This window comes from Clytia hemisphaerica, unplaced genomic scaffold (genome assembly GCF_902728285.1).
Source record: "Clytia hemisphaerica strain Z4C2 unplaced genomic scaffold, Clytia hemisphaerica genome assembly, whole genome shotgun sequence".
NCBI lineage: Eukaryota > Metazoa > Cnidaria > Hydrozoa > Leptothecata > Clytiidae > Clytia > Clytia hemisphaerica.
Genome location: NW_027103414.1, coordinates 331,285 through 352,734, shown reverse-complemented (window position 1 = coordinate 352,734; position 21,450 = coordinate 331,285). Strand labels below are relative to the sequence as shown.

Sequence of the window (21,450 nt, the reverse complement as noted above, 5' to 3'; positions counted from 1 at the left end):
ACCCGACAGTCGGGTGCACTTTGTTGGGTGCTACATCTTGAACGCTTTTAACAGTACCTGACATGTAACAAAGTTTGGAATTTTAGCACCCGACTGTCGGGTGCGCTTTGTAGGACTATGGCTTCACCATATTGTTTAACCTGTATATAGCTTTTTCTTTATTCTTATCGTTTAGATATTCCACATTCTTTTACTAAATAAGAAACAAAAGTATAAGAAGGACACAATTGTTTATGTGGAATATCTTATACTCAGTGACTAAATGGAATGAGTATTTTTTATCTGTCAGGTGTTTGTCAGGTGTTTTCGCAAATTTGATCACTCGACAGCACACGACTGTCAGGTGCACCGGCAGGGTCGTATCTTTAGATGTATAAGGTTACATGTTATAGTCCTAAATGAATAAATGACATGTGACAATCAATATTTTGTATATATTTTTGGAGTGTTATTTCAGCACCAGCAAATTATGTCATGTGTGCTAGCGTGTGCGAGTGCAATAGCACGCCGTCATACAGGACCAGGCCTGCAACAAGGACAGGGAATGGACATATTTGTTGCCTAAACAAACTTTTATCTCAAGTTTCTTGTCAACTCTATCACACGTTCACCGTGGAAACTAACCTTGAGCAATAAAATACGGTTTTGACCTTTTCATCAATTTCAGCTAATAAAACAAGTGTCAGAACAGGGGGGGTCGGTACTAAGTTGTGGGGGCCAGTGCCGGGTGGTGGTCTGATAAGGCAAGTAAAAAACAACTTAGTACATGATACTAAGTGGTGGTCCTAATTGAAAAATAATTTTTGCAATTTTGTATCAAGGGACTAAAATGGTGGTCTCAATACCAAATGAGACATCAAGTTAGTATCTGGTAGTCAAAATCCTGCACAATCACAAAAAATGTTCTTTCACTTTCGCTTGACTTAACCAATTTTTAAGAAATTGCAAAAAAATGAGTTGAAAAGAAAGCTTTTCAATCAAATTTGAAACTTCCAGCAGAGCCAGAAGTGATTTTAGTAATTCAATAGTATACTTTATAAGTTCTTAGGATTTTCTTGAGATGGTTGTTACATTTTTGCCTTTGAATGAGCAGTTTCAAAACTATTTTTAGCTACTGTATTCTTATTTCTCATTTTTTCGAGACTAGTTCATTGTAGTTCTTTTGATTTCTTTGACAAGCTCGTTATACAAATGTTTTTATTTGAAACTTAATTTCTTTGGATTTAAAAAAATTGACTTGAAAATGATATTTGACTTTACTTAACTTGACAGGAATTTTTCCTGAGATATTAAGGGAGGGTACAGAGTGTGGTATGTTTTTTAATACAGTGTTGTAAAGTTTTTTAGAAAATTTAAAGGAGATGTACCACAAAGTACCAGAAACCAAAGACCAAAAAGTAAATTACTAAGAACTAAAGGGTGGTATACCTATTTTGAGGGGGAAATCAACTTAGTACAGGGTACTTAACGGTGGTGTGTCGTTTCTCAATGGTGATTTCAAGACTGTACCGGGTATTAAGGGGTGGTATACCTACTTTAAGTGGTAAATTCAACTTAGTACCAGGGTACTAAGTGGTGGTGGTCTCAGATAAATTTCAAAAAACAAGAAAGTACAACTTTTCGGCACTGGTCCAGTACCACGACTTGGTACCCCCCCTGGTCAGAATTAGATGAGGAATGTCAACATTAGACACCGTGGAAACTAACCTTGAGCAATAAAATACGTTTTGACCTTTTTATCAATTTCAGCTAATAAAACAAGTGTCAGAATTAGATGAGGAATGTCAACATTAGACTAAATTGCAGTATGAAGCAGTACAGCAGTACCATAGATTTATATTGATAATGGTCAATTTCAAACAATGTTCAGCAGCTTTTAAAGTTCTCTCTTTACTTGACAATAAGCAATTTTTTGTTTTTGGTAGTTTTTATATTTTTTTCTTTTGTAAGAATTGTAAAGATTAATATGTTAGGACATTCTTTGAAATAAAATACTTGAATATTTCCCAATTACTTAAGATTTTTTTACTTTTTGCTCATCATGCTTTCATTATTTTTGAAAGATTTTTTACTTTAATTTGACCTTATTTCTGAACGTTATTAGATTTGGACATGTGTTCTCCAGATTTGAATTTTTCCTGATTTTTCACTTTTTTTGTCATTTTAAGCCTCAACATTTGAAATTGCTCTTATTAAAAAAACAGTGAAGCAATTTTATATCTTCTATTTATTTTAGATTTTTAATTATTATTCTTTTTTTGTCTAGTTTTGATCAGATCAAATGTTCCCTTCAAGTAAAATTTTCATCTACTATTATCATTATGGAAGAACCAGAACCATCAAATTTTTATGTTGGTGAGACTTTTAACAGCTTGGAAGATTTAGAATCCAAAATCAAAATCTTTCAGCAAGAAAATTTTGTTCAACTTTGGAAACCCGATTGTCGTCTTTTGGCATCTGCAATTAAGGGTAATCGACTGAGTAAAGCAAAGAAATGTGCTAACAAAAAATTGGTTTATTCTGAAGTGAAATACTCATGTGTTCATGGTGGGCAAAAATTTACTTCACGTGGAACTGGTAAAAGAGCTTCCTAGTAAGTTTGATTATTATCTTTTGCTACTGTAACCAATTTTCAGCCTTCTAGGATTATTCACACTCAACCTATAATTAAGCAAAAAAAACCCAGCAATATGGAGCTTGGATTTCGTCATCCCCCGGGGGGGGGGGGTTAATGGGGCAAAAAAAGGTACAGGGAGGCTCCGCTGGTCAGGGTAACTTTTTCACCTCCACCAGTCCCACGTAGGGTCGCAAAAACACCAAAATAGAAAAATCAGTCCCTTGTAGGGTAGCTATTTTGGAAATTTTGGGACAAAATCAGGAAATTTTGAGAAAATTTGGGAATTTTAGTTCCATTCAGGGTCACTTTTTTGCAAAAAATGAGTCCCATGTAGGGTCCGCTTTTCGAACCTCAGCGGAGCACCCCTGTCGGTCGGCAAGGGTAGTACCCCCCTTCCGGGCGTCATGCTAAATGATATCCTTTCAATGGAATTAGTATAATTTCATTTGCTTGGTTTCCATGTTAATAACAAAAAAACAGCGTGACAACTTGATTTTGGTTTTGATTTTTTCTAGTACTCTGAAGTCAGACTGCCCATTCTTCGTTAGACTAAGGTTATCCAAGAATGGCCAGGATTTGGAAGTCAAAGAAATTCTTAATGAACATAACCATGATCTCAATGAGGTAATCACTCAGTTATTTATCAATGATTTGTATAACCGGGCTTGTTAAACAATTTCAATTAGTTTTTGTTTATAAGTTGCAAATTTTAGAATTGGAATTTTTCCTTAATAGGTCAGCAATCTTTGCAAAAAATAGAATCCATGTATAAAACTTACTTGCCAGTACCCGGCATCGCACATTGGTTGCTGAATGCAATTAAAGTTCTTTGGATGCTAAATTTTGTCCCCCGAGAGTTATCTTTCCCCCTTCAAAGCATTTAATAATTATCTTAAACCTTTTTGTGTTATGTGGTGCAATACCAAAAAGAAGGTAACTTTATTAACAGAAATACTGTTGGTATTTGTAACAAAAACATTCAATACAATGTAATTGTTTTCGCAAGCTGAAAGAACTTTCATTATCTTTGTTAAAAAAAATTCAATCCATCAGAATCCATTCAAGCACCAGAGTAGGTTTCAGTGTATACCATGAAAGTGTTGCAAATCTGATGTCCAATTCTTCAACAATGATTTGATTTAATGTAACGCAACTACCACTTATTTTTTTTTCTCAAAGAATTTATTCAGGCATCTTCCCCAACAGAGGAGACTGTCAAATGATGAAAAAAAAAAGGCAACACACATGATGGATCTCCAGGTCAACAAAAAAATGCTGAAGAACCAAATTCAAGCGGAGACTGGTAAGGTGGTTCTTCTGAAAGATTTGAGTAACCTGGCGCAAAAGAGTCAGAACAAAGATACATTTGATGATGTCATAAATATGCTAAGAAACCAATATGGTATGTATTTCATTAGCTTTTCATTGAGCACAAAAATTTCCTGTATTGTATGTTTGAAATAAGCGTATATCTAGAATTTAAGAAGTAAGCTTTATTGCTGGCACTAAGTATTCCTTTAGTTGTTTCTGCATAAACCATATTGTCAGTATAAAGTGTCTCAAATTAGTGAGTATTTTAGTATATAAAAATCACAACTTTTTTTGCATGCCAAGATTCGCTTTCCAATATCATTCTTTGCACTTATGGAAATATGAGTCATCAGGATTTTCACATAAAGCAGAATATTGACCACTTTATTCAAGACACACCGTATATCAAAGTCAGATATTAAACTTGATTTGTTAAGGGAATGATGTGTAGCTTATTGTGACGATGACAACCTTCCTTCTTTTAGGTTGCACTGTGGAAATGAACGTGAGTGAAAATGGAGATTTTATCGGGCTCTTCTTTCAGGACGAGGTAATGAAGAAAGATTTTGCTTCATTTCCAGAAGTCATGTGCATTGACGCCACATATAAACTACTGGAAATTCGATTACCAGTGTATATTTTTTTAGTGGAGGATTCGATGGGTCTCAGTGAGGTAGTTGGGGTTTCTGTTTTGGTCAATGAGATGAAAGAGACAATCGTCTGGCTTATCGATACATTTAAAAAGTTGAACCCCAGTAAAGTCAGAGTTGTAATGGCAGATAAAGATTTTAATGAACGTGACACCATTTCAAAATTATGGTGTTGTCCAGTGCTAATTTGCCTTTTTCATTCTCTCAAAGCTTTTAAAAGGGGCATAGCTGACCTAAAAATATCCAAAACCGATTCAGACACAGCCAAAGAACTGTTTGAAAAGATGTGTTATTCTTTTTCCATGGATGTTTACAATGACACGTACAAAGATTTGAAAGCTTTGGGAAACACGCAAATTTGGAATTATTTCTACAAAAATTGGCACCCAGTTCGTCACGACTGGGTCAGATGTTTTAAAGCACTTAATGGTAACTTTCTAAACTCAACAAATAACAGATTAGAAAGCTTTAATTCAAAATTAAAATCTGTTATTAAAAAGTATAGTTCCTTTGAAGATTTTGTCAAAGGTTTTTTCATTGTCCTTTATACATTGAGAGGCGAGAGAGATGGTATAGTTGCCAAAGTCAGCAACAAAAAAAGGGTATTTACCAACACTACACCCTCTGAGACTGAAATTTTGATATCGTCCTACTTGACAAGCTATTCTGCAGACTTTGTTATCAAGGAATTCAAAGCTTCAGAGAATTACAAATTGAAAGAATCCAATGAGAATCTTGATCACGCGTGTACTTGCTATTTTAACAAATCAATGAGACTGCCATGTAAGCATATTTTTGCTTATCGGGCAGAAAATGGTCTAAAACTTTTTGACCCTGATACTTGTGATCCTAGATGGTCTCAAGAGTATTATTACCAGCATCAGAGATTATATACTCATCAACAAGATAAAAACGAATCAACGATGAATCAACCAATCAGTGTTTCTGTATCCACGCCAAGAGACTTGAAAAAGATGAACCACAATGAAAAGTTCCGAGAGGCTAATGACGTTTGCACAAAGCTTGCTAATCTTGCATGTGAAGTTGGCAGTGATTCCTTTGAAAGAAGACTCCATCTGCTCAAAGACTTACAAAGAATTTGGGAAAATAATGACGAAACAAGCCTTCTTTTCTGGTCGGGTATGTATGTGCCTGTACAATTTTCTTTTCATTTTCTTAATCCTAGGATTGGCTCAAATTGTGTTTGTATAATATTTTCATGAATTACTTAATCATTTCGCAGACGGTTCCTACATTCACTCAACGATATTATGTCATTATAGAACCACAGCATGTAAACAATAGCAATGGAGAAAATGCTACTGACAAGACTACTGGTAGGTTAAAAAATGTTGCAATTTGTTTTTCTTGTGGTAGGCTTTTTTGAAGTTTTTTGTATTTAGATGTTCATTTTGAACATCATCATCAAATGAGTTTATGTCCCTGTGTTCATTATAGAATCACAACACTTAAAAGCCGTCAGGGAAAATCTAGAGAAGACTGTTGACCCACTATCTGGTAAGTTTGATGTTGTATATTTATCACCGTGTAGAATATCATTTTGTAGTTTTAATTTCAGCAAAATTTTGTATTTTGGAATTAGTCTTTTCTCGAGTTTGACAAACCCTATATTCATTAGAAACTGACCTGAACCATTCCGATGTATAAAATTTCTTGATTGAATTTTTATTATGATTTTTACAAAAGATCCAGATCCAGAATCGGAGATATGGTTTGGAAGTCAGGATTCTCTACTAGATTCTTTAAATGGTACATCTCCTTTTATTTTGACTTTTGGTTTTCGCCTATAATCTTTTATGATTCATGTGGTATTTTTATTTACTTTACACCTATTAAAACTTTTGAGAAGGGATTATATAATCACAAATAAGTTAAACTTATAAGATTAAACTCTTTTTTTATAACTTAACATTTTTAGAAGAGATTCGATTGGATGCTACCAATGTTATAATCAGTACAAGTGAGATTTTATTACTACATCGATTTCAACCTTTACTTTAAGTTGTTTTTTTTAACAGTAGAGTTGATATACATGTCCAAGCCATAGCTAACACTATCTTCTATGACAAAAGAGAAATGGATTTGGTGCCATATTGTATTTTTAAATCAAATATTTCAAGCTCTCATACTAAAATGATTTCTTTGTTTGTAGTGAGCCTAACCAAAGGCCAGACTGTTATTGCTAAAAACATGTATTACAAATTATTTTTCCTGATAGTTTCTCAACTTCAAACGCCTTGCACAAAAGATGGATTACAATTGCAGAATGGTAAGGAAATCGATTTTGTGTTATATTGTATTTTTTAAGTCCTCAGAATGATTTCTTTGTTTAGAGTGAACGAAATCAAGGGGCGGACTGTTGTTTAAAAATACATGTATTGTATTTATGTTTTTTTTTCCAATAGGCTCTCAAGTTCAACCACCTTCTTCCGAAAATGGATTGCCGAATAGTAAGGAAATAGTTTTTGTATTGTATTTTTAAATCGAATAATTCAAGTCCTCAGAATGATTTCTTTGCTCGGAACGAGCTGCACACTGTTGTTTAAAAAAACATGTTTTGTATTTCTGTTTTTTTTTTCCAATAGGCTCTCAAGTTCAACCACCTTCTTCCGAAAATGGATTGCCGAATAGTAAGGAAATAGTTTTTGTATTGTATTTTTAAATCGAATAATTCAAGTCCTCAGAATGATTTCTTTGCTCGGAACGAGCTGCACACTGTTGTTTAAAAAAACATGTTTTGTATTTCTGTTTTTTTTCCAATAGGCTCTCAAGTTCAACCACCTTCTTCCGAAAATGGATTGCCGAATAGTAAGGAAATAGTTTTTGTATTATATTTTTAAATCGAATAATTCAAGTCCTCAGAATGATTTCTTTGCTCGGAACGAGCTGCACACTGTTGTTTAAAAAAACATGTTTTGTATTTCTGTTTTTTTTCCAATAGGCTCTCAAGTTCAACCACCTTCTTCCGAAAATGGATTGCCGAATGGTAAGGAAATGGATTTGTATTGTATTTTTAAATCGAATAATTCAAGTCCTCAGAATGATTTCTTTGCTCGGAACGAGCTGCACACTGTTGTTTGAAAATACATGTTTTGTATTTCTGTTTTTTTTCCAATAGGCTCTCAAGTTCAACCACCTTCTTCCGAAAATGGATTGCCGAATATAAGGAAATAGTTTTTGTATTGTATTTTTAAATCAAATAATTCAAGTCCTCAGAATGATTTCTTTGCTCGGAACGAGCTGCACACTGTTGTTTAAAAAAACATGTTTTGTATTTCTGTTTTTTTTCCGATAGGCTCTCAAGTTCAACCACCTTCTTCCGAAAATGGATTGCCGAATGGTAAGGAAATGGATTTGTATTGTATTTTTAAATCGAATAATTCAAGTCCTCAGAATGATTTCTTTGCTCGGAACGAGCTGCACACTGTTGTTTGAAAATACATGTATTGTATTTCTGTTGTTTTTTTTCCAATAGGCTCTCAAGTTCAACCACCTTCTTCCGAAAATGGATTGCCGAATGGTAAGGAAATGGATTTGCTGCAATAGATACATTTTTCAAATCAAATGTTTCAAGTCCTCCCAATATATTGATTTTTTGTTATGTATTTCAAGATTATTTGGGATTGAAGATGCCACCTCGAAGGAACCCTGCTGGTCGACCAAAGTTGCGCCCTGTAGGTTTACCTTACAACAAAAGAAAGCATGTTTCCGATAAGAAAGGTAAAACCAGCTATTTAATTTCAATACTTAACTTGCACCTAAAAAGTGACCTGTGTTCAATACAGACACTTCTTTTTGTAATAGTACTTAGGGGCAAGAATTTGATTAGTAATAGTATCCCAAATTCAAGGCTATAGAAGAATTTTGTAACTTGTAGTTTTTCTCCTCCTTGACGATTAAGATTAACAATCTCGACCATCTCAAAGTGATCGACAAATTTGAATCTTTAAACAATTTAACGAAATTTTATCAATAATTCTTAAATTTGTCTTCCTCTATATATAGTTCCTGCTGCAAAGAAAAGAAAGAAATCAGACAACCAAATCGTTTTTAATGAGAATTTGTCCACAAAAACTGTTTCACGGTAATATATTGAAATAATTACGAGGATCTGATTATTACGGTACAATCGATTGTTAATATTAGCCTATAGCAAGCTCTTCTAAACCCTAAATGTTTTGTTTTAGGAAAAGGCTGCCACAAATTTTTCATTTTTTAAAAGAATTGACCTTCCCATTTAATTGTAGGAACAGAAATTTGTATTAAAATAACTTTAATAGTGAAAATTGTTTTAATTTCAGGGTGTCTAGTTCATCATTCAATTCAAACTTGGGTAAAAATTTAGTTTTCTATATATGATACCTCTATGTAAATTGAAAAATTTAGATTTAAGAACATTTCCGGAAGAATAATCCCGCTAAAGTGTGTCCAGATAAAAGCGGAACAGATTTAATTTAAAGAAAAATCCTCATGATTTATAGTAATATTTCGACCTAATTACTTGATTTCTTTTCTCAACAGCCTGACAAATCATCTGGGAAATTGAACATATATTGATTGAACAAAGAATTTCCTTTTTTATTTTATTGTTATTATTCCAAACCCAGTGACATTAATGATTTTGAGAATCTTTTTTTCATTTAAATTAGGTCTCGTTTTTTTTGGGACAAACTTTATACACATCGTTATCAATTTTATTGTCTTATTTTTTAGATATTTTCAATTTGAAACTACCAGTTTGGGGAGGTTCACTGAATCATTCTGGTCAAACTCTTATATTTTCGGACACTTGCTTGGTAGACAGCTGGATCACTCTTTTGAAAATTGCCTTTTTGAACTGGCCACATCTTCGTACCCACAAGTCCTTTCCCTCCAAAATGCAACAAGTAATGGAACTGGTAGATGCAGACCTTTACGATGAAGTCAAACTCAAGTTTGCAATTTGGAATAGTATACCTCTTGATAAAGGAGCAGTTTAATTTTTTTGGAAATGAGCGAGCAATGTTCTTAGATCATTTATTGCAGCACGATTTCACAATCGAATCGGTTTGTTCTAGTGAGATATGCCCTCAAAAGGATTTGACAGTACGTTGTTCGGGCTACCCAACAATCACTGATGCCTCTCACTCGCACTTCGCTTTACCTCACACTCAAATCATCAATTGGTTTTTTGAGGAAGAGTCTGTTCGTCAGTGTGGAAGAAAAATGTTGCACCCTACCAATGATGACAATACGTTTTGGCAAACTAATACCGAAACAGGGTAAGCTAATGAAATACAGTACACTTCTGGTTATTGAAAACTCGAAGCTCCAAGGGAGATGGGAATATTTACTTCAAATAACTAAAAATCTCTTTCCTGTTAGATTTTTCACTGGAAAACTATATACCTTATCGGCTCTTTTTACGCCGGTCAATATTGGCGTACTTTTTCGTCACTGACTTAATAAAGGCCAGTGTAAAAAGGGCCGATAAGGTAGCAGATTTAAATCTATCAAGTAATGATATTAGTATCGAAGAAATAATGTCTTGCAAGGATTTCTTAATTAGACATGGTTTTACTTTAGACAACGTTATCCCTTCTGCAATGGCAGCCGAACTCACTTTCCAAGGACCTACAACGAAATGCCTGCCCTTGTTGCAGTTTCATTAGATGATGATATCAATGAAACTGGCATTAATATGATACCAGTTGGGAGTATCCCAGACAATTTTCAACATGAAAGTAATGGTAACAATTTCAAGTAAGTTTTAAATGTTTGACATTTTAACAAATATTAGATTTTGCAAGCACGGAAATTTGTGGAATTGATTTTTAAAATTGTATAGATTTAACTTTTAAAAATATCACGTGGACAAAGTGAAATCAAATGTCCATATATAGTATTTAATTTGCGGGCGACAAGTTTGAAAATGTAAATTTGTGAATGAGTGAAACGGTTTCCCAAAAAGGCAACAACTCACAAAAGAGAAAATTCAATTCCGAAGCTGTGGGAAATCTGATCATATTATTCAATACTTTTTAATCTAGTTTTGCTCTGATCGGAATGACCTACGTTAAACTTGCAAAGAAAGAAGACAACAAAAAGCAACACGTAGACGACTTCAGAAGAAACCGAGGCCTTCACTACGTGTGCAAAATCAAGCACAAAGATTCATGGTATCTGTATGACGGGTTAAAACCGCACGTGGAACCCACCCATAAAGAAGCTTCATACGCAAACTTTCAAATGACCTACCTCCTTTATGGTATTTTTAAAATTAGAGGCTGATCTGAATTAGCAATTTTTTATTTGATTTTAACCAAATCTGCTTTTAGGGCGGTAAAATCTATCTTGGTAAACTTTCGTGGTTTGTAGGTTTATCGGTGTATTTGTACCGTTTTTGGGTTCTAGCTTAAAGGAGACACCTCTTTTGAGTAAACCGTGAGCGTGGTCACTCAAAAGAGAATCTCAACCCAGTTTCATAGAAAGATTCAAACATAAGCACTTTGGTATTCGGTATTCTTTAGCCTTTGATATATACAATTTCTCTATTTATTTGCTTTTAGTGATACATTCGTCAACAGGATCTACCAGTGCACATTCATCAACAGGATCTACCAGTGCACATTCATCAACAGGATCTACCAGTGCACATTCATCAACAGGATCTACCAGTGTACATTCATCAACAGGATCTACCAGTGCACATTCATCAACAGGATCTACCAGTGCACATTCATCAACAGGATCTACCAGTGCACATTCATCAACAGGATCTACCAGTGCACATTCATCAACAGGATCTACCAGTGCACATTCATCAACAGGATCAACCAGTGTAACGAGTAAATACATACCCTCTGATAACTTTGCTACTTGCATCATATGAGATTTTTCGGTCCTGTACCTGTGGCCTTGAATCCCGTGTTCCCTGTCGCCCTGTTTTTGACCCCGCCCTAATAAAAAATGGAAAACAAATTCTTTTTACTTAGGACGTTGCCTTTTAATCCGGAAAATATTTGAAGGTGCGGGCTGATGACATTTTAATGCTGCTTTAAGTTGCTTTTAATTTATTTTCTGAGAGGGTTGGTAGGTTTATAATTGAAATGATGAGCTTTTCACGACAGATTTCTCATGTTTTTTTAAAATTCAGTGTAATCAAATTTGTTTAAATTTTATTCTAAAAGTTCTAAAAGCTATATTTTGGGCGCACTTGTGATGGGTTACCAAGTGCTTTTCATAACGTGACTTTTGACCTAACATACTTGACTATTACAGCTTCCACTGACAATGACTGGACCATGACGTTGACTTTGACGTTGACTTTGACAATGATTTTTTCAGACGACAACTTCATTTTCAGAGTTTGATAAAAACTCGTGTATGTTCATTTTAATCTTTCGTTGTTGTTTTTTTATACATCTAAGTCTTAGAATTTGAGTTTTCTGGTAACTTGCTAAACGAAACTTTGAGACTTTGGTGAGTAGTGAGATGAATTCAGGAAAATCAAATCACACAATTAATGGAGCTATTCTAAAACAACATAACATAAATTTTGCAAGACTGACGAAACTGACTATTAATAAATTTACTCTCCATTTGATACAAATTTTAAAAAACCTTAACCTTTTTTTTCTGATGAACGTCTAAGATCTCAAATAAAAGTTGATCTGAACCTCCTTTGTATTGATAAACCCCTTTCTTTTATTCAGCCCAACCCCCTGATTTGCTGATTTCAGCGGACAATGTGCGGGTAAGTAGTTTATACATAATTTCCTTTTTTAATTTTTCTCGATGTTGTCCAATGTTGTTACTTTTTATCGTTTCCTATGTTTAATGATTGATTCCCTCCCTATATAGTATATAGTGTAATAGAAGGTAAGATTAACTATTCAATATTAGAGAATAACTGTATAACCTATTTTCAAATCCACAGTCTGAAAGTTCAAGCAACCTAAAACACTTAGCAGGCAACGCGAAGAACCCAATACTTGTGTAAGATTTTTCATTTTTCACATCCGATTATTGAATTCAATATCTTGTGCAGCTCGCGCAAATTTTGAATAACATCGGTTTGATTTTGAAAAAAGACTGCTTCCAAAAACTAATAAATTGCAAATTTATTTGGTGATACTTCGGTTTATTGTGATAAATCAAATTTTTTTCGTTTTCTTCTAAGCGAAGACGCAGTATCAACAGCAAATATTCGAAATATCAACGTACAACAAATGATCAAAGGTAATTTACTATTGCTCTTATTGCTCTTATTTTTATCATAAAGGGTATAAGAGTACCTTCTTCTTTTTATTATAAAGGGTATAAGGGTTACTTACCTAGGAGTAATAATTGCAATGTTTTTCTCTATAATCTATAATGATATTTCACTTTCATCATATTTCAATTATGCAACAGTCTCTTTTCTAGAAATGAATGAAACAAAAATGTATGAAAAATAACAAGGAATAAAAGAAAGTAAAGTTACAAGTAAAATCTAAACCTTAAATTGAAAATAAATATTTATTCTAGATTTTGGAGTTTGCACTGATGTACCTAGATGTTTTGGTAGGTCCTTTTCGTCTAAAAAAGTTGATTTTGTTCTATACTAAATCCCTATTCCAATAAGGTAAATGCGTGTGATCACGATTTTGGGTACTGCTAATGCAGATCTGTATTGCAATATTCTCTTGTTTTTTAGATTACCCTGATTTTTGTTTCACCAACTCAACGCCAAATGAAAGTAAGATGATTTTGTTTTGAAGTATTTTTGAACTATATCTGTTGTAGAATTTTTTTGGGGGGGAGTTGGTAAGGGTGATTATTGGTGGACTTTTTTCAAATAAACTCAATTTGGAAACTCTTCTTGCTAAACTATTGTATCGTTTTTAGTGCTTAAAAAGATTTGGAATACTGACGAAGCCGTTGGGATCATCATCTGTTGTATTGACAGGTTTTACATAACAGATGGGGACTTGAAAACGTTAAAATCTGGAAAGCAATTGAATGACCAAGTTATTGATGCATATATTTGCCAATTGACAAAGAACTTGGTATTATTTAAATACTGATAATTGTTTCTCCTCTTGACCTTTTCGATTGTCTTCGTTGTTCATTAGCTCATTGTAGATTTATCAATGGACAGTTGTGATTTGTTTATGCTTTAACTTGCTTTTATTTTTGTTTCAGCCATTTGAAGACGGAATTCAACACATTCAGTCCCACAAACTTACAAAACTTTTCAAAAAAGGCACGATCACATTCGGTGTGAAAGAAAAGGTTTCTATATTTCAAGCTATTTCAAAATACTGAAAGCAACAAAATTATCATTATTGTTCACTTTTTGGCAAATATGCCACACTGATACCATTAATTTTTGTTTTCTGAAAACCAACTACCCATTATTACCATTTTGCGATTAATTAATATTTTAGTCTGATCGATTTTATCACCCTTGTACCTTTTATGTTTTCTCTACGTGCGTAATAATGGTTTATTGTCTTCAACCTTTGTACAGAAAAGCTTACAAAGTTCCAAGATGATAGTGGGTGCATGTAATATCAATAGTCATTGGATGTTTTTGGTATGTTCTATTTTCTCAATTTTAATTTTTCCTTTACAGCCTGTCAAATTGTACTACCGAGAGGAACGAATTTGTTATTTTTAAATTGCTTCGTTTTTAAACTTGTAGTCTCTACTGAGTTCGGTCCAGTAAGAACCAAAACAAAAAAAGTCACAAGCGAAAAATGACTCTGCGAATTTCTTTGTAAGTTATAATATCCAGAAAAAAAACAATTCATGATAAACGAAAATCAAAATCCGCTCTTTGAACTTTTTATACGATTTACATAGGTGATTTACCCGGCTTTAAAAGAAGTCAAACTGTACAATTCGTTGGGTTTGGGACATTCCGCTGGTGTTGAAACGGATATTCTACAAAAATGGAGGTAACCTTTTTTTTACTAAGTAAATATCTTTCTCTTTAGATGCTCAAAATACGCACTATAACTCGTGAAGTAATCAATTTGTAATCATATTTTCAATATTTTTTATTCTGTACTGGCTTTAACCTTTTTCATTGAAATTTTAGGGTTGCTTGCAAAATACTTGACTTGGACGGGAGCTGGAAGATTTCTTCTCAAATCAGTGCTATGCAAGAAGACACAGTATCTTGTGGTGCATTCTGCCTTAGCGTATGTTATAAACTTTTTAAAGTTTTTTTTGTATATGGAAGACCATTGTGAATAATAAATTAGGCGAAAAGTTGAATTTACAGTTTTGAAGAAATAGTATTGCAATATTTCTACCTATCGGTAGTATCCCTTTGAGTGTTATATATTCACACGCTTTTGATAAGAATATACTTTATGAGAATATTCATGATGAAATTGGCTAAAAAGTTGAGAATGTCCAAAGAAAAAATTAAGAATATTTATGATGAAATGTAACCACATTCTTATAAAAAAGTGCATTCAGCGTGTCCGAAAAAAAGTGGAACAGAATTTGTGTAAAGAAAAATTCTAATGATTTTTAACCCTACAGTAATAAACTTTCCTTTTTTTTTACTTATCGAAAAAGAACTTAATTACCCGGTAAAACGATTTTGAGAATTTTCTTCCATTAGACCATGAGCATTTTTATTTACACCATTATTTTTAGTTTGCAGAAAGTGTTGTCCTTGGGGAGCCTGTTAAGAAAGCGTTGTCGAAGAGAGATGTGGCAGACTTTAGATTAAAAATCGGACATGCTATCATCGAGAAATCAGGTAAGAATAAGTGTCAAACTTCTTCATACATTTTACGGATATACTTTTTGATTTATCAATCAACATAAAAGGGCTTGCGGAACGAGCGTTCTGTTTTCGCAAAGCGAAGAAATTTCAAAATGTTTAAGAAATCGACGACTCCATTATTAATACAGAATTTAAAAAACAAACTAATAAGACCTTTACATTTCACCAAGAATTTATTGCCAGTGAGTCATAACAATAATTTCAAAGAAGAAGATGTTGAAAAAATTAAAAGACAGATAAAAAAGTCATTTGTACTAGATGTTGTAATACTTTTGTAGTACTAGTAGTTTCAAAAAGTCTTCCTGGAAAAAGTATAAAGATATCTGCTCAATACAACTTTTCACAAGGTACAACAACAAAAATAAAAAAATAAAACTGTAAAGAGTAACATCGTAGCATGGTCATGGACTTGGTAACATAGAGGGATTACAGTAGTATTTAAAAGGGTAACACAGTCAGAGTATTTCATACAGAGCTTTTAAACTGAAAATAATTTGATGAGTTTTAAAAGATCCTTCTAGAATTTTTCAACAAACGTATCCTGTGAAAAAAAGACCCTATTTCAATCATGAAGTCATTAAAACAATAACACATTGATGTGATGTTTTAGTAATAATGTAGTCTTTCTCGTCATTGTTTTGATTCTGTAGTTTTAAAATATTACATTAAATATTACAATAAATCTGACATTGTAATATGGATATGATAGTTTAGAATGTCATAACTAAAAGTGGTAAAGAATAAAATACATTTTTACAAAAATATCACTAATTTATAAATTCACTAACTAGTCATAACTAACTTTCATACATTCATGCAATCAAAAAAGCAAATCCTGCAATGACTTCAAACCCCTTGAAACATTCCAATATTATAAGGCAGCGATCACGAACCTCTCCGGATGAATTACATTTTGCCAGTAACATGTTCAAAAATTTTGAGGAAAATGCTGTGAAAGAGCTTATTGTATTTGGAAATTATTTAAAGTGCTTGAAATGAATAATGACCACCAGCAGCAGTGAATTTGAAATTTTCTACTACTGACTTAAAAAGATTAAAAATAAAATGGAAGTGTAGTTTCTGATTTCTGCCTTAACATGTAAAATTTAATGTCATTAAGCATCACATGTCACACACAAAACATCCCATGTACCACCAAAACATTCACAATTTGTCCCCCTTCTTGTGTTGCATTATATTATTTATCGTAGCTACACAATATTAATATTGAATCTTGATGGGAATCTGGTAATGTCTCGGTTTGCTTGATCTCTTATGTCGTGTTGAATAATAGACCTTATTGAAGTTTTTGAATTTTCTAAAAAAGCGATGTGTATTACAATAGAATTCCCTCGAGGAGTTCCTAAGAGATATTATTTGTAATACACTCGAAACAATCCCCACAATGCATCACTTTTTTAGAAAAGTCAAAAACTCTGATAAGGTCCATTAATAAATAATGTGTCTGTTCTTCGCAGCATAGGGTACCTCCTCTACAAATGTTACTGACCACAATCACCCAATATTCGATGGCGTATGTATGATCTTTGTCGTAAAAGCGTTTACTCAAATACGCTGAACCGTGTGTAGACAAACGTGACAAAAAAATCATTGTTCGGCTGAATGTAAAGTTTAACCATGACATGACATTTCCAATAAAATTATAAAGTCCAAATGTTAAAATATTTTCGAAATCCAAATGTTGCTTTTTTTAAATCTGACTTGACAGTTGCAGAATATTTGGTTTGATCTCGAGCCATAAAAATAGTTTTCGATGGGATCAAATGATGTAGTAGAAATGGTTACTCCAATCAATTGTCACAAAAATGTGCCATGCAGTATGGATGCCACAAGGTAAACAACCATCTGTCAAACCATTGCATTTATCGAAAATTTCAAGTTGACAAAAAAAAAAAAAAAACAGCCACACACATTTGTCACATTAGCAAGTGGATGGTAGGACAGCTCTCCTCTCCCAGAGGAAGTGGTAAAAACCCTCAAGAATGATACTCGAGTAAAATTTCCAATAAGTGTGAGCAGCAGTAACGTTATTTTACAAGCAAAAGATGCCTTCCAGCTTAAAAAATCAGCAGGATCCTGCCTTGAACTTCTTGACAAAAATCACCATCTTTGTTTCGCAAGTCTGCAAAAGTGAAAGTAGCAGCAACGACATAAAAACAAACATCTCGCACTTGATTGGATAGTCAAACTCGATATAACACTTTTATTTTGCTCGGGGTTTTTTCGTGAACCAAATCGGTAGCATTTCTCGAACATATACAAATTTACGTCCCGCGTTCGAAGATCTTGCCAAAGGATGCGGAACGCGCGTTTGAGCGCGCTGCGCGCGCTCAAACGCACGTTCCGCAAAAATGATAGTACTTTTTTAATTATAAAAAATACTGTATTACTTTATCTTTTTAGGAGGTGGGTTATGGTGTCACAAGACATGTAGGATATGCAGAGCAGACAAGCAAGAAATTTCATTTTTCTATACTTTCCAAATTTCTAAACCTATAACTAACAAATCAAATCTTGGCCTGTAAGAGGTGAAACCCTACTGATAAAAATATTTTTCATAGGTAAAGAAATTCTGTTTTTCGTCATTTTTATAGATCCCATCCTGAACAAAATATTTATGTACTGCACACAAATCAACGTAAAATTCGTAAGCTTTTCCCCCACTTAGGTTCGATGCTTGAAGTGCATTCCTGAAAGGTATTATCATAAGAAGTGTCTTATCAAGACAAGAGAAAGACTTGCTAAAGCCAGAGAAAGACTCGTTGTAAGTGTGCTTGATCTCCTAATTTCTAGTACCTTATAGTCTGGAATAAGCGGGATGGGTGGAAAATGTTTCAAAATGTTATAGTAGAGAGGTTTTGGGGGATTATGGCAGAGGGGAGTTGGATGGGTTTCTAAAGATGTATGAGTACTAAAATAACTTCAGTGTGCTTGGTTTCAAAATACATTTATATCAAATTACCATTATATTCCTTCTTTCAGACCGCACAGGAGATGCAATCATTAAAGGAAGGGGAAGTTTTGTTGCGGAAACGCATAGACTTGAAGGTGAAGGTGTGTCATGGGTGCAACGGATCCATTGCTAGTGGACCACTTCGTCCACCGCACGATATTTGCATCGCACGTAAAGAGAAGAGGAAGAAGTCTGGTGCAAGCTTAACCGACTCTAATTCCTTCGTTCTGACAAATGTTCATTATCACCCTAGACGCTCCTGTATAAATGTCAATCCATCTTTCTTGAAAATATCGAAGGCTATAAAACTTGACCAGACCTATACAACTTTTTTGAAGGAAAATGGTATCTTTGGCTAGTAGTAGGGGGGAATTTTTTTTTTTTAATTCGCTCGATTATTTTGGTCAAAGAACTTGTTATACATTTTTTGAAAGCTAACGGGTAGGGGAATCAAAATAGCTTAGATTCCAATTTTTTTTCGGATATAGTATAGGTGATTTTAGTACCTAGCTCGAGAGATCGAGCTTCAAAAAGCGCAAAAACTGGACAAGACAACTGTTTCTGGCTGAAAGACACTGTTTTTAAGGGTTTCTTTTCCGACCAATACAATCGAGCGACTTTACAAAATACCCTCTACTATAGTGTTGTTATTAAGGGCTCTGACCATAGTGAATTTTTAATATTTGCCACTTACAAAATATAAATTTCTACTTGATGTAGCCCCCAAAACTGTGGCATGTTATACATATTGAAAATTATCTGAAAATTTAAGAATCGCAATGAAAAAATTTGACGAATAGGAGGGCGTTGCTCTTGTGGTCGTGAAGAATTTTATTTTTAAGATTAGACGATTTAAGGAACGCTTTTTCGAATTTTTTAGAATAGTTTTATTGCGTACTTTCTGGAGATTTAATTCTCATTTAAGATTTTCTATATGTGTGCTTTTAAAGAGATTTGTATATTTTTTAAAGTGTATATATATTATAGCTCGGGACAGTATATTTTCTACGTGTGCCTTTTAAAGTGATTTACAGATTTTACTTGATTTTATTATATACTATGTTTTATATTTTAGCCTGGAACAATTTTATATTAACGGTGTATTTTTCTATGTAAGGTTTTGAACTTTCAGTGTTTTAAACGATTTTTTAAATGTAGATGGGCCGTGTTTCATATATATCAAAGCATCTTACTTTATTTACGGCATATTTTTCTATGTAAGTTTTAGAACTTTCAGTGTTTTAAAGTTTTTTTTAAATGTAGATAGGCCGTGCTTCATATATATCAAAGCATCTTACTTTATTTACTGTGTATTTTTTTCAAAGCTCAAATATAACCAGAATTGGATTTCACGTCAAATTTTATGAATTTCAACCATCTGATAGAAATTTTGAAATCTGGTGTCTTATAAACAAGGAGTGGCTTATTTCTAGGGGTTGGAAATTATACTCCTATAAACTAAACTAAACTAATAAGCATTAACTAACTCATATTTATCGATTATAAGGACACTATAAGGACACTCTTTTCGGCCGTTAGAATTTTTAGTTTAAAAACAATTTATCTAGGTTATTCATGATTCACCCTGCTTCTTTGGGTTTTTTTGTGTCTCTTACGTCATAGTTATTAAAAGTTGCGGCAAGTCGAGTCTGATTCCTTTAGAATGTGCTGTTATAACCTGTTGGTACTCCACTCAAACTCGCTCAAAAGTCACTGCAGATTGATGCTGACGTCATATTTGACCTACCAGTAATCTAGCACAATTAGTAAAAGTCACGGCAGTTATCACCTTGCCGGCACTCTAGCCAAATTCACTCAAAAGTCACGGCATATTCAATGTGGCTTGTTATAATCCTGCCGGTACGCTAGCCACAATTAGTAAAAGTCACGGCAGATCGAATATGGCTTGTTATAATCCTGCCGGTACGCTAGCCACAATTAGTAAAAGTCACGGCAGATCGAATATGGCTTGTTATAATCCTGCTGGTACACTAGCCACAATTAGTAAAAGTCACGGCAGATCGAATATGGCTTGTTATAATCCTGCCGGTACGCTAGCCACAATTAGTAAAAGTCACGGCAGATCGAATATGGCTTGTTATAATCCTGCCGGTACGCTAGCCACAATTAGTAAAAGTCACGGCAGATCGAATATGGCTTGTTATAATCCTGCCGGTACGCTAGCCACAATTAGTAAAAGTCACGGCAGATTCAATGTGGCTTGTTATAACCCTACCGGCACTCTAGTCAAATTCACTTAGAAGTCACGGCAGATTGATACTGACGTCACACTAGACCTGCCGGTACGCTAGCCACAATTAGTAAAAGTCACGGCAGATCGAATATGGCTTGTTATAATCCTGCCGGTACGCTAGCCACAATTAGTAAAAGTCACGGCAGATCGAATGTGGCTTGTTATAACCTGCCTGCACTTTAGTCAAATTCATTTAAAGTCACGGCAGATCGATGCTGACGTCACATTTGACCTGCCGGCACTCTGGCCAAAATAATGAAAGTCACGGCAGATTCAATGTGGCTTGTTATAACCTGCCTGCACTTTAGTCAAATTCATTGGCGACAGGGAACACGGGATTCAAGGCCACAGGTACAGGACCGAAAAATCTCATATGATGCAAGTAGCAAAGTTATCAGAGGGTATGTATTTACTCGTTACACTGTTTGATCCTGTTGATGAATGTGCACTGGTAGATCCTGTTGATGAATGTGCACTGGTAGATCCTGTTGATGAATGTGCACTGGTAGATCCTGTTGATGAATGTGCACTGGTAGATCCTGTTGATGAATGTGCACTGGTAGATCCTGTTGATGAATGTACACTGGTAGATCCTGTTGATGAATGTGCACTGGTAGATCCTGTTGATGAATGTGCACTGGTAGATCCTGTTGATGAATGTGCACTGGTAGATCCTGTTGACGAATGTATCACTAAAAGCAAATAAATAGAGAAATTGTATATATCAAAGGCTAAAGAATACCGAATACCAAAGTGCTTATGTTTGAATCTTTCTATGAAACTGGGTTGAGATTCTCTTTTGAGTGACCACGCTCACGGTTTACTCAAAAGAGGTGTCTCCTTTAAGCTAGAACC

The 21,450-nt window shown here is 34.1% G+C and overlaps 3 protein-coding genes and 1 long non-coding RNA gene across 5 annotated transcripts; all 4 read left to right on the top strand.

Annotated features, from left to right (window-relative positions):
• Positions 1 to 5,402: 5,402 nt before the first annotated feature.
• On the top strand, positions 5,403 to 6,600 carry LOC136797437 (uncharacterized). The gene is made up of 5 exons (XM_067054012.1): positions 5,403 to 5,718; positions 5,862 to 5,915; positions 6,037 to 6,096; positions 6,286 to 6,348; positions 6,518 to 6,600. The coding sequence occupies exons 1-5, from the start codon at positions 5,502 to 5,504 to the stop codon at positions 6,598 to 6,600; spliced, it is 477 nt and encodes a 158-aa protein (XP_066910113.1). The 5' UTR covers positions 5,403 to 5,501.
• Positions 6,601 to 6,805: 205 nt separating this feature from the next.
• Positions 6,806 to 7,585, top strand: LOC136797473 (uncharacterized). The gene is made up of 5 exons (XR_010845255.1): positions 6,806 to 6,868; positions 7,005 to 7,049; positions 7,185 to 7,229; positions 7,363 to 7,407; positions 7,541 to 7,585. It is a non-coding gene; the product is annotated as an uncharacterized lncRNA (long non-coding RNA).
• Positions 7,586 to 7,863: 278 nt separating this feature from the next.
• Positions 7,864 to 9,578, top strand: LOC136797436 (uncharacterized). The gene is made up of 6 exons (XM_067054010.1): positions 7,864 to 7,939; positions 8,075 to 8,119; positions 8,212 to 8,319; positions 8,605 to 8,683; positions 8,901 to 8,932; positions 9,313 to 9,578. The coding sequence occupies exons 1-6, from the start codon at positions 7,864 to 7,866 to the stop codon at positions 9,576 to 9,578; spliced, it is 606 nt and encodes a 201-aa protein (XP_066910111.1).
• A 20-nt stretch (positions 9,579 to 9,598) lies between these two features.
• On the top strand, positions 9,599 to 15,561 carry LOC136797489 (uncharacterized). Of its 2 annotated transcripts, XM_067054061.1 has the most exons (15): positions 9,599 to 9,860; positions 10,165 to 10,341; positions 10,629 to 10,846; positions 11,148 to 11,426; positions 12,294 to 12,334; positions 12,518 to 12,576; positions 12,761 to 12,819; positions 13,108 to 13,143; positions 13,277 to 13,318; positions 13,468 to 13,628; positions 13,765 to 13,854; positions 14,093 to 14,158; positions 14,428 to 14,522; positions 14,666 to 14,768; positions 15,235 to 15,561. In XM_067054061.1, the coding sequence occupies exons 1-15, from the start codon at positions 9,601 to 9,603 to the stop codon at positions 15,406 to 15,408; spliced, it is 1,860 nt and encodes a 619-aa protein (XP_066910162.1). In that variant the 5' UTR covers positions 9,599 to 9,600; the 3' UTR covers positions 15,409 to 15,561. The 2 variants fall into 2 exon arrangements, with proteins under 2 accessions (XP_066910162.1, XP_066910163.1); XM_067054062.1 differs by lacking the exons at positions 9,599 to 9,860; positions 10,629 to 10,846 and having other exon boundaries at positions 10,271 to 10,341.
• The last annotated feature ends 5,889 nt before the right edge of the window (positions 15,562 to 21,450 follow it).

Excerpts from the sequence above, each read along its gene's own strand:
- LOC136797489 (XM_067054061.1), top strand. The coding sequence starts at position 9,601 with ATGTTCTTAGATCATTTATTGCAGCACGATTTCACAATCGAATCGGTT. Across the intron at positions 10,342-10,628 it reads AGTAATGGTAACAATTTCAA|TTTTGCTCTGATCGGAATGA; the intron begins GTAAGTTTTAAA and ends TTTTTAATCTAG. Across the intron at positions 12,820-13,107 it reads CGTACAACAAATGATCAAAG|ATTTTGGAGTTTGCACTGAT; the intron begins GTAATTTACTAT and ends TATTTATTCTAG.
- LOC136797437 (XM_067054012.1), top strand. The coding sequence starts at position 5,502 with ATGAATCAACCAATCAGTGTTTCTGTATCCACGCCAAGAGACTTGAAA. Across the intron at positions 5,916-6,036 it reads TGCTACTGACAAGACTACTG|AATCACAACACTTAAAAGCC; the intron begins GTAGGTTAAAAA and ends TGTTCATTATAG. Across the intron at positions 6,349-6,517 it reads TCTACTAGATTCTTTAAATG|AAGAGATTCGATTGGATGCT; the intron begins GTACATCTCCTT and ends TAACATTTTTAG.
- LOC136797436 (XM_067054010.1), top strand. The coding sequence starts at position 7,864 with ATGTTTTGTATTTCTGTTTTTTTTCCGATAGGCTCTCAAGTTCAACCA. Across the intron at positions 7,940-8,074 it reads CGAAAATGGATTGCCGAATG|GCTCTCAAGTTCAACCACCT; the intron begins GTAAGGAAATGG and ends TTTTTCCAATAG. Across the intron at positions 8,320-8,604 it reads GCATGTTTCCGATAAGAAAG|TTCCTGCTGCAAAGAAAAGA; the intron begins GTAAAACCAGCT and ends CTCTATATATAG.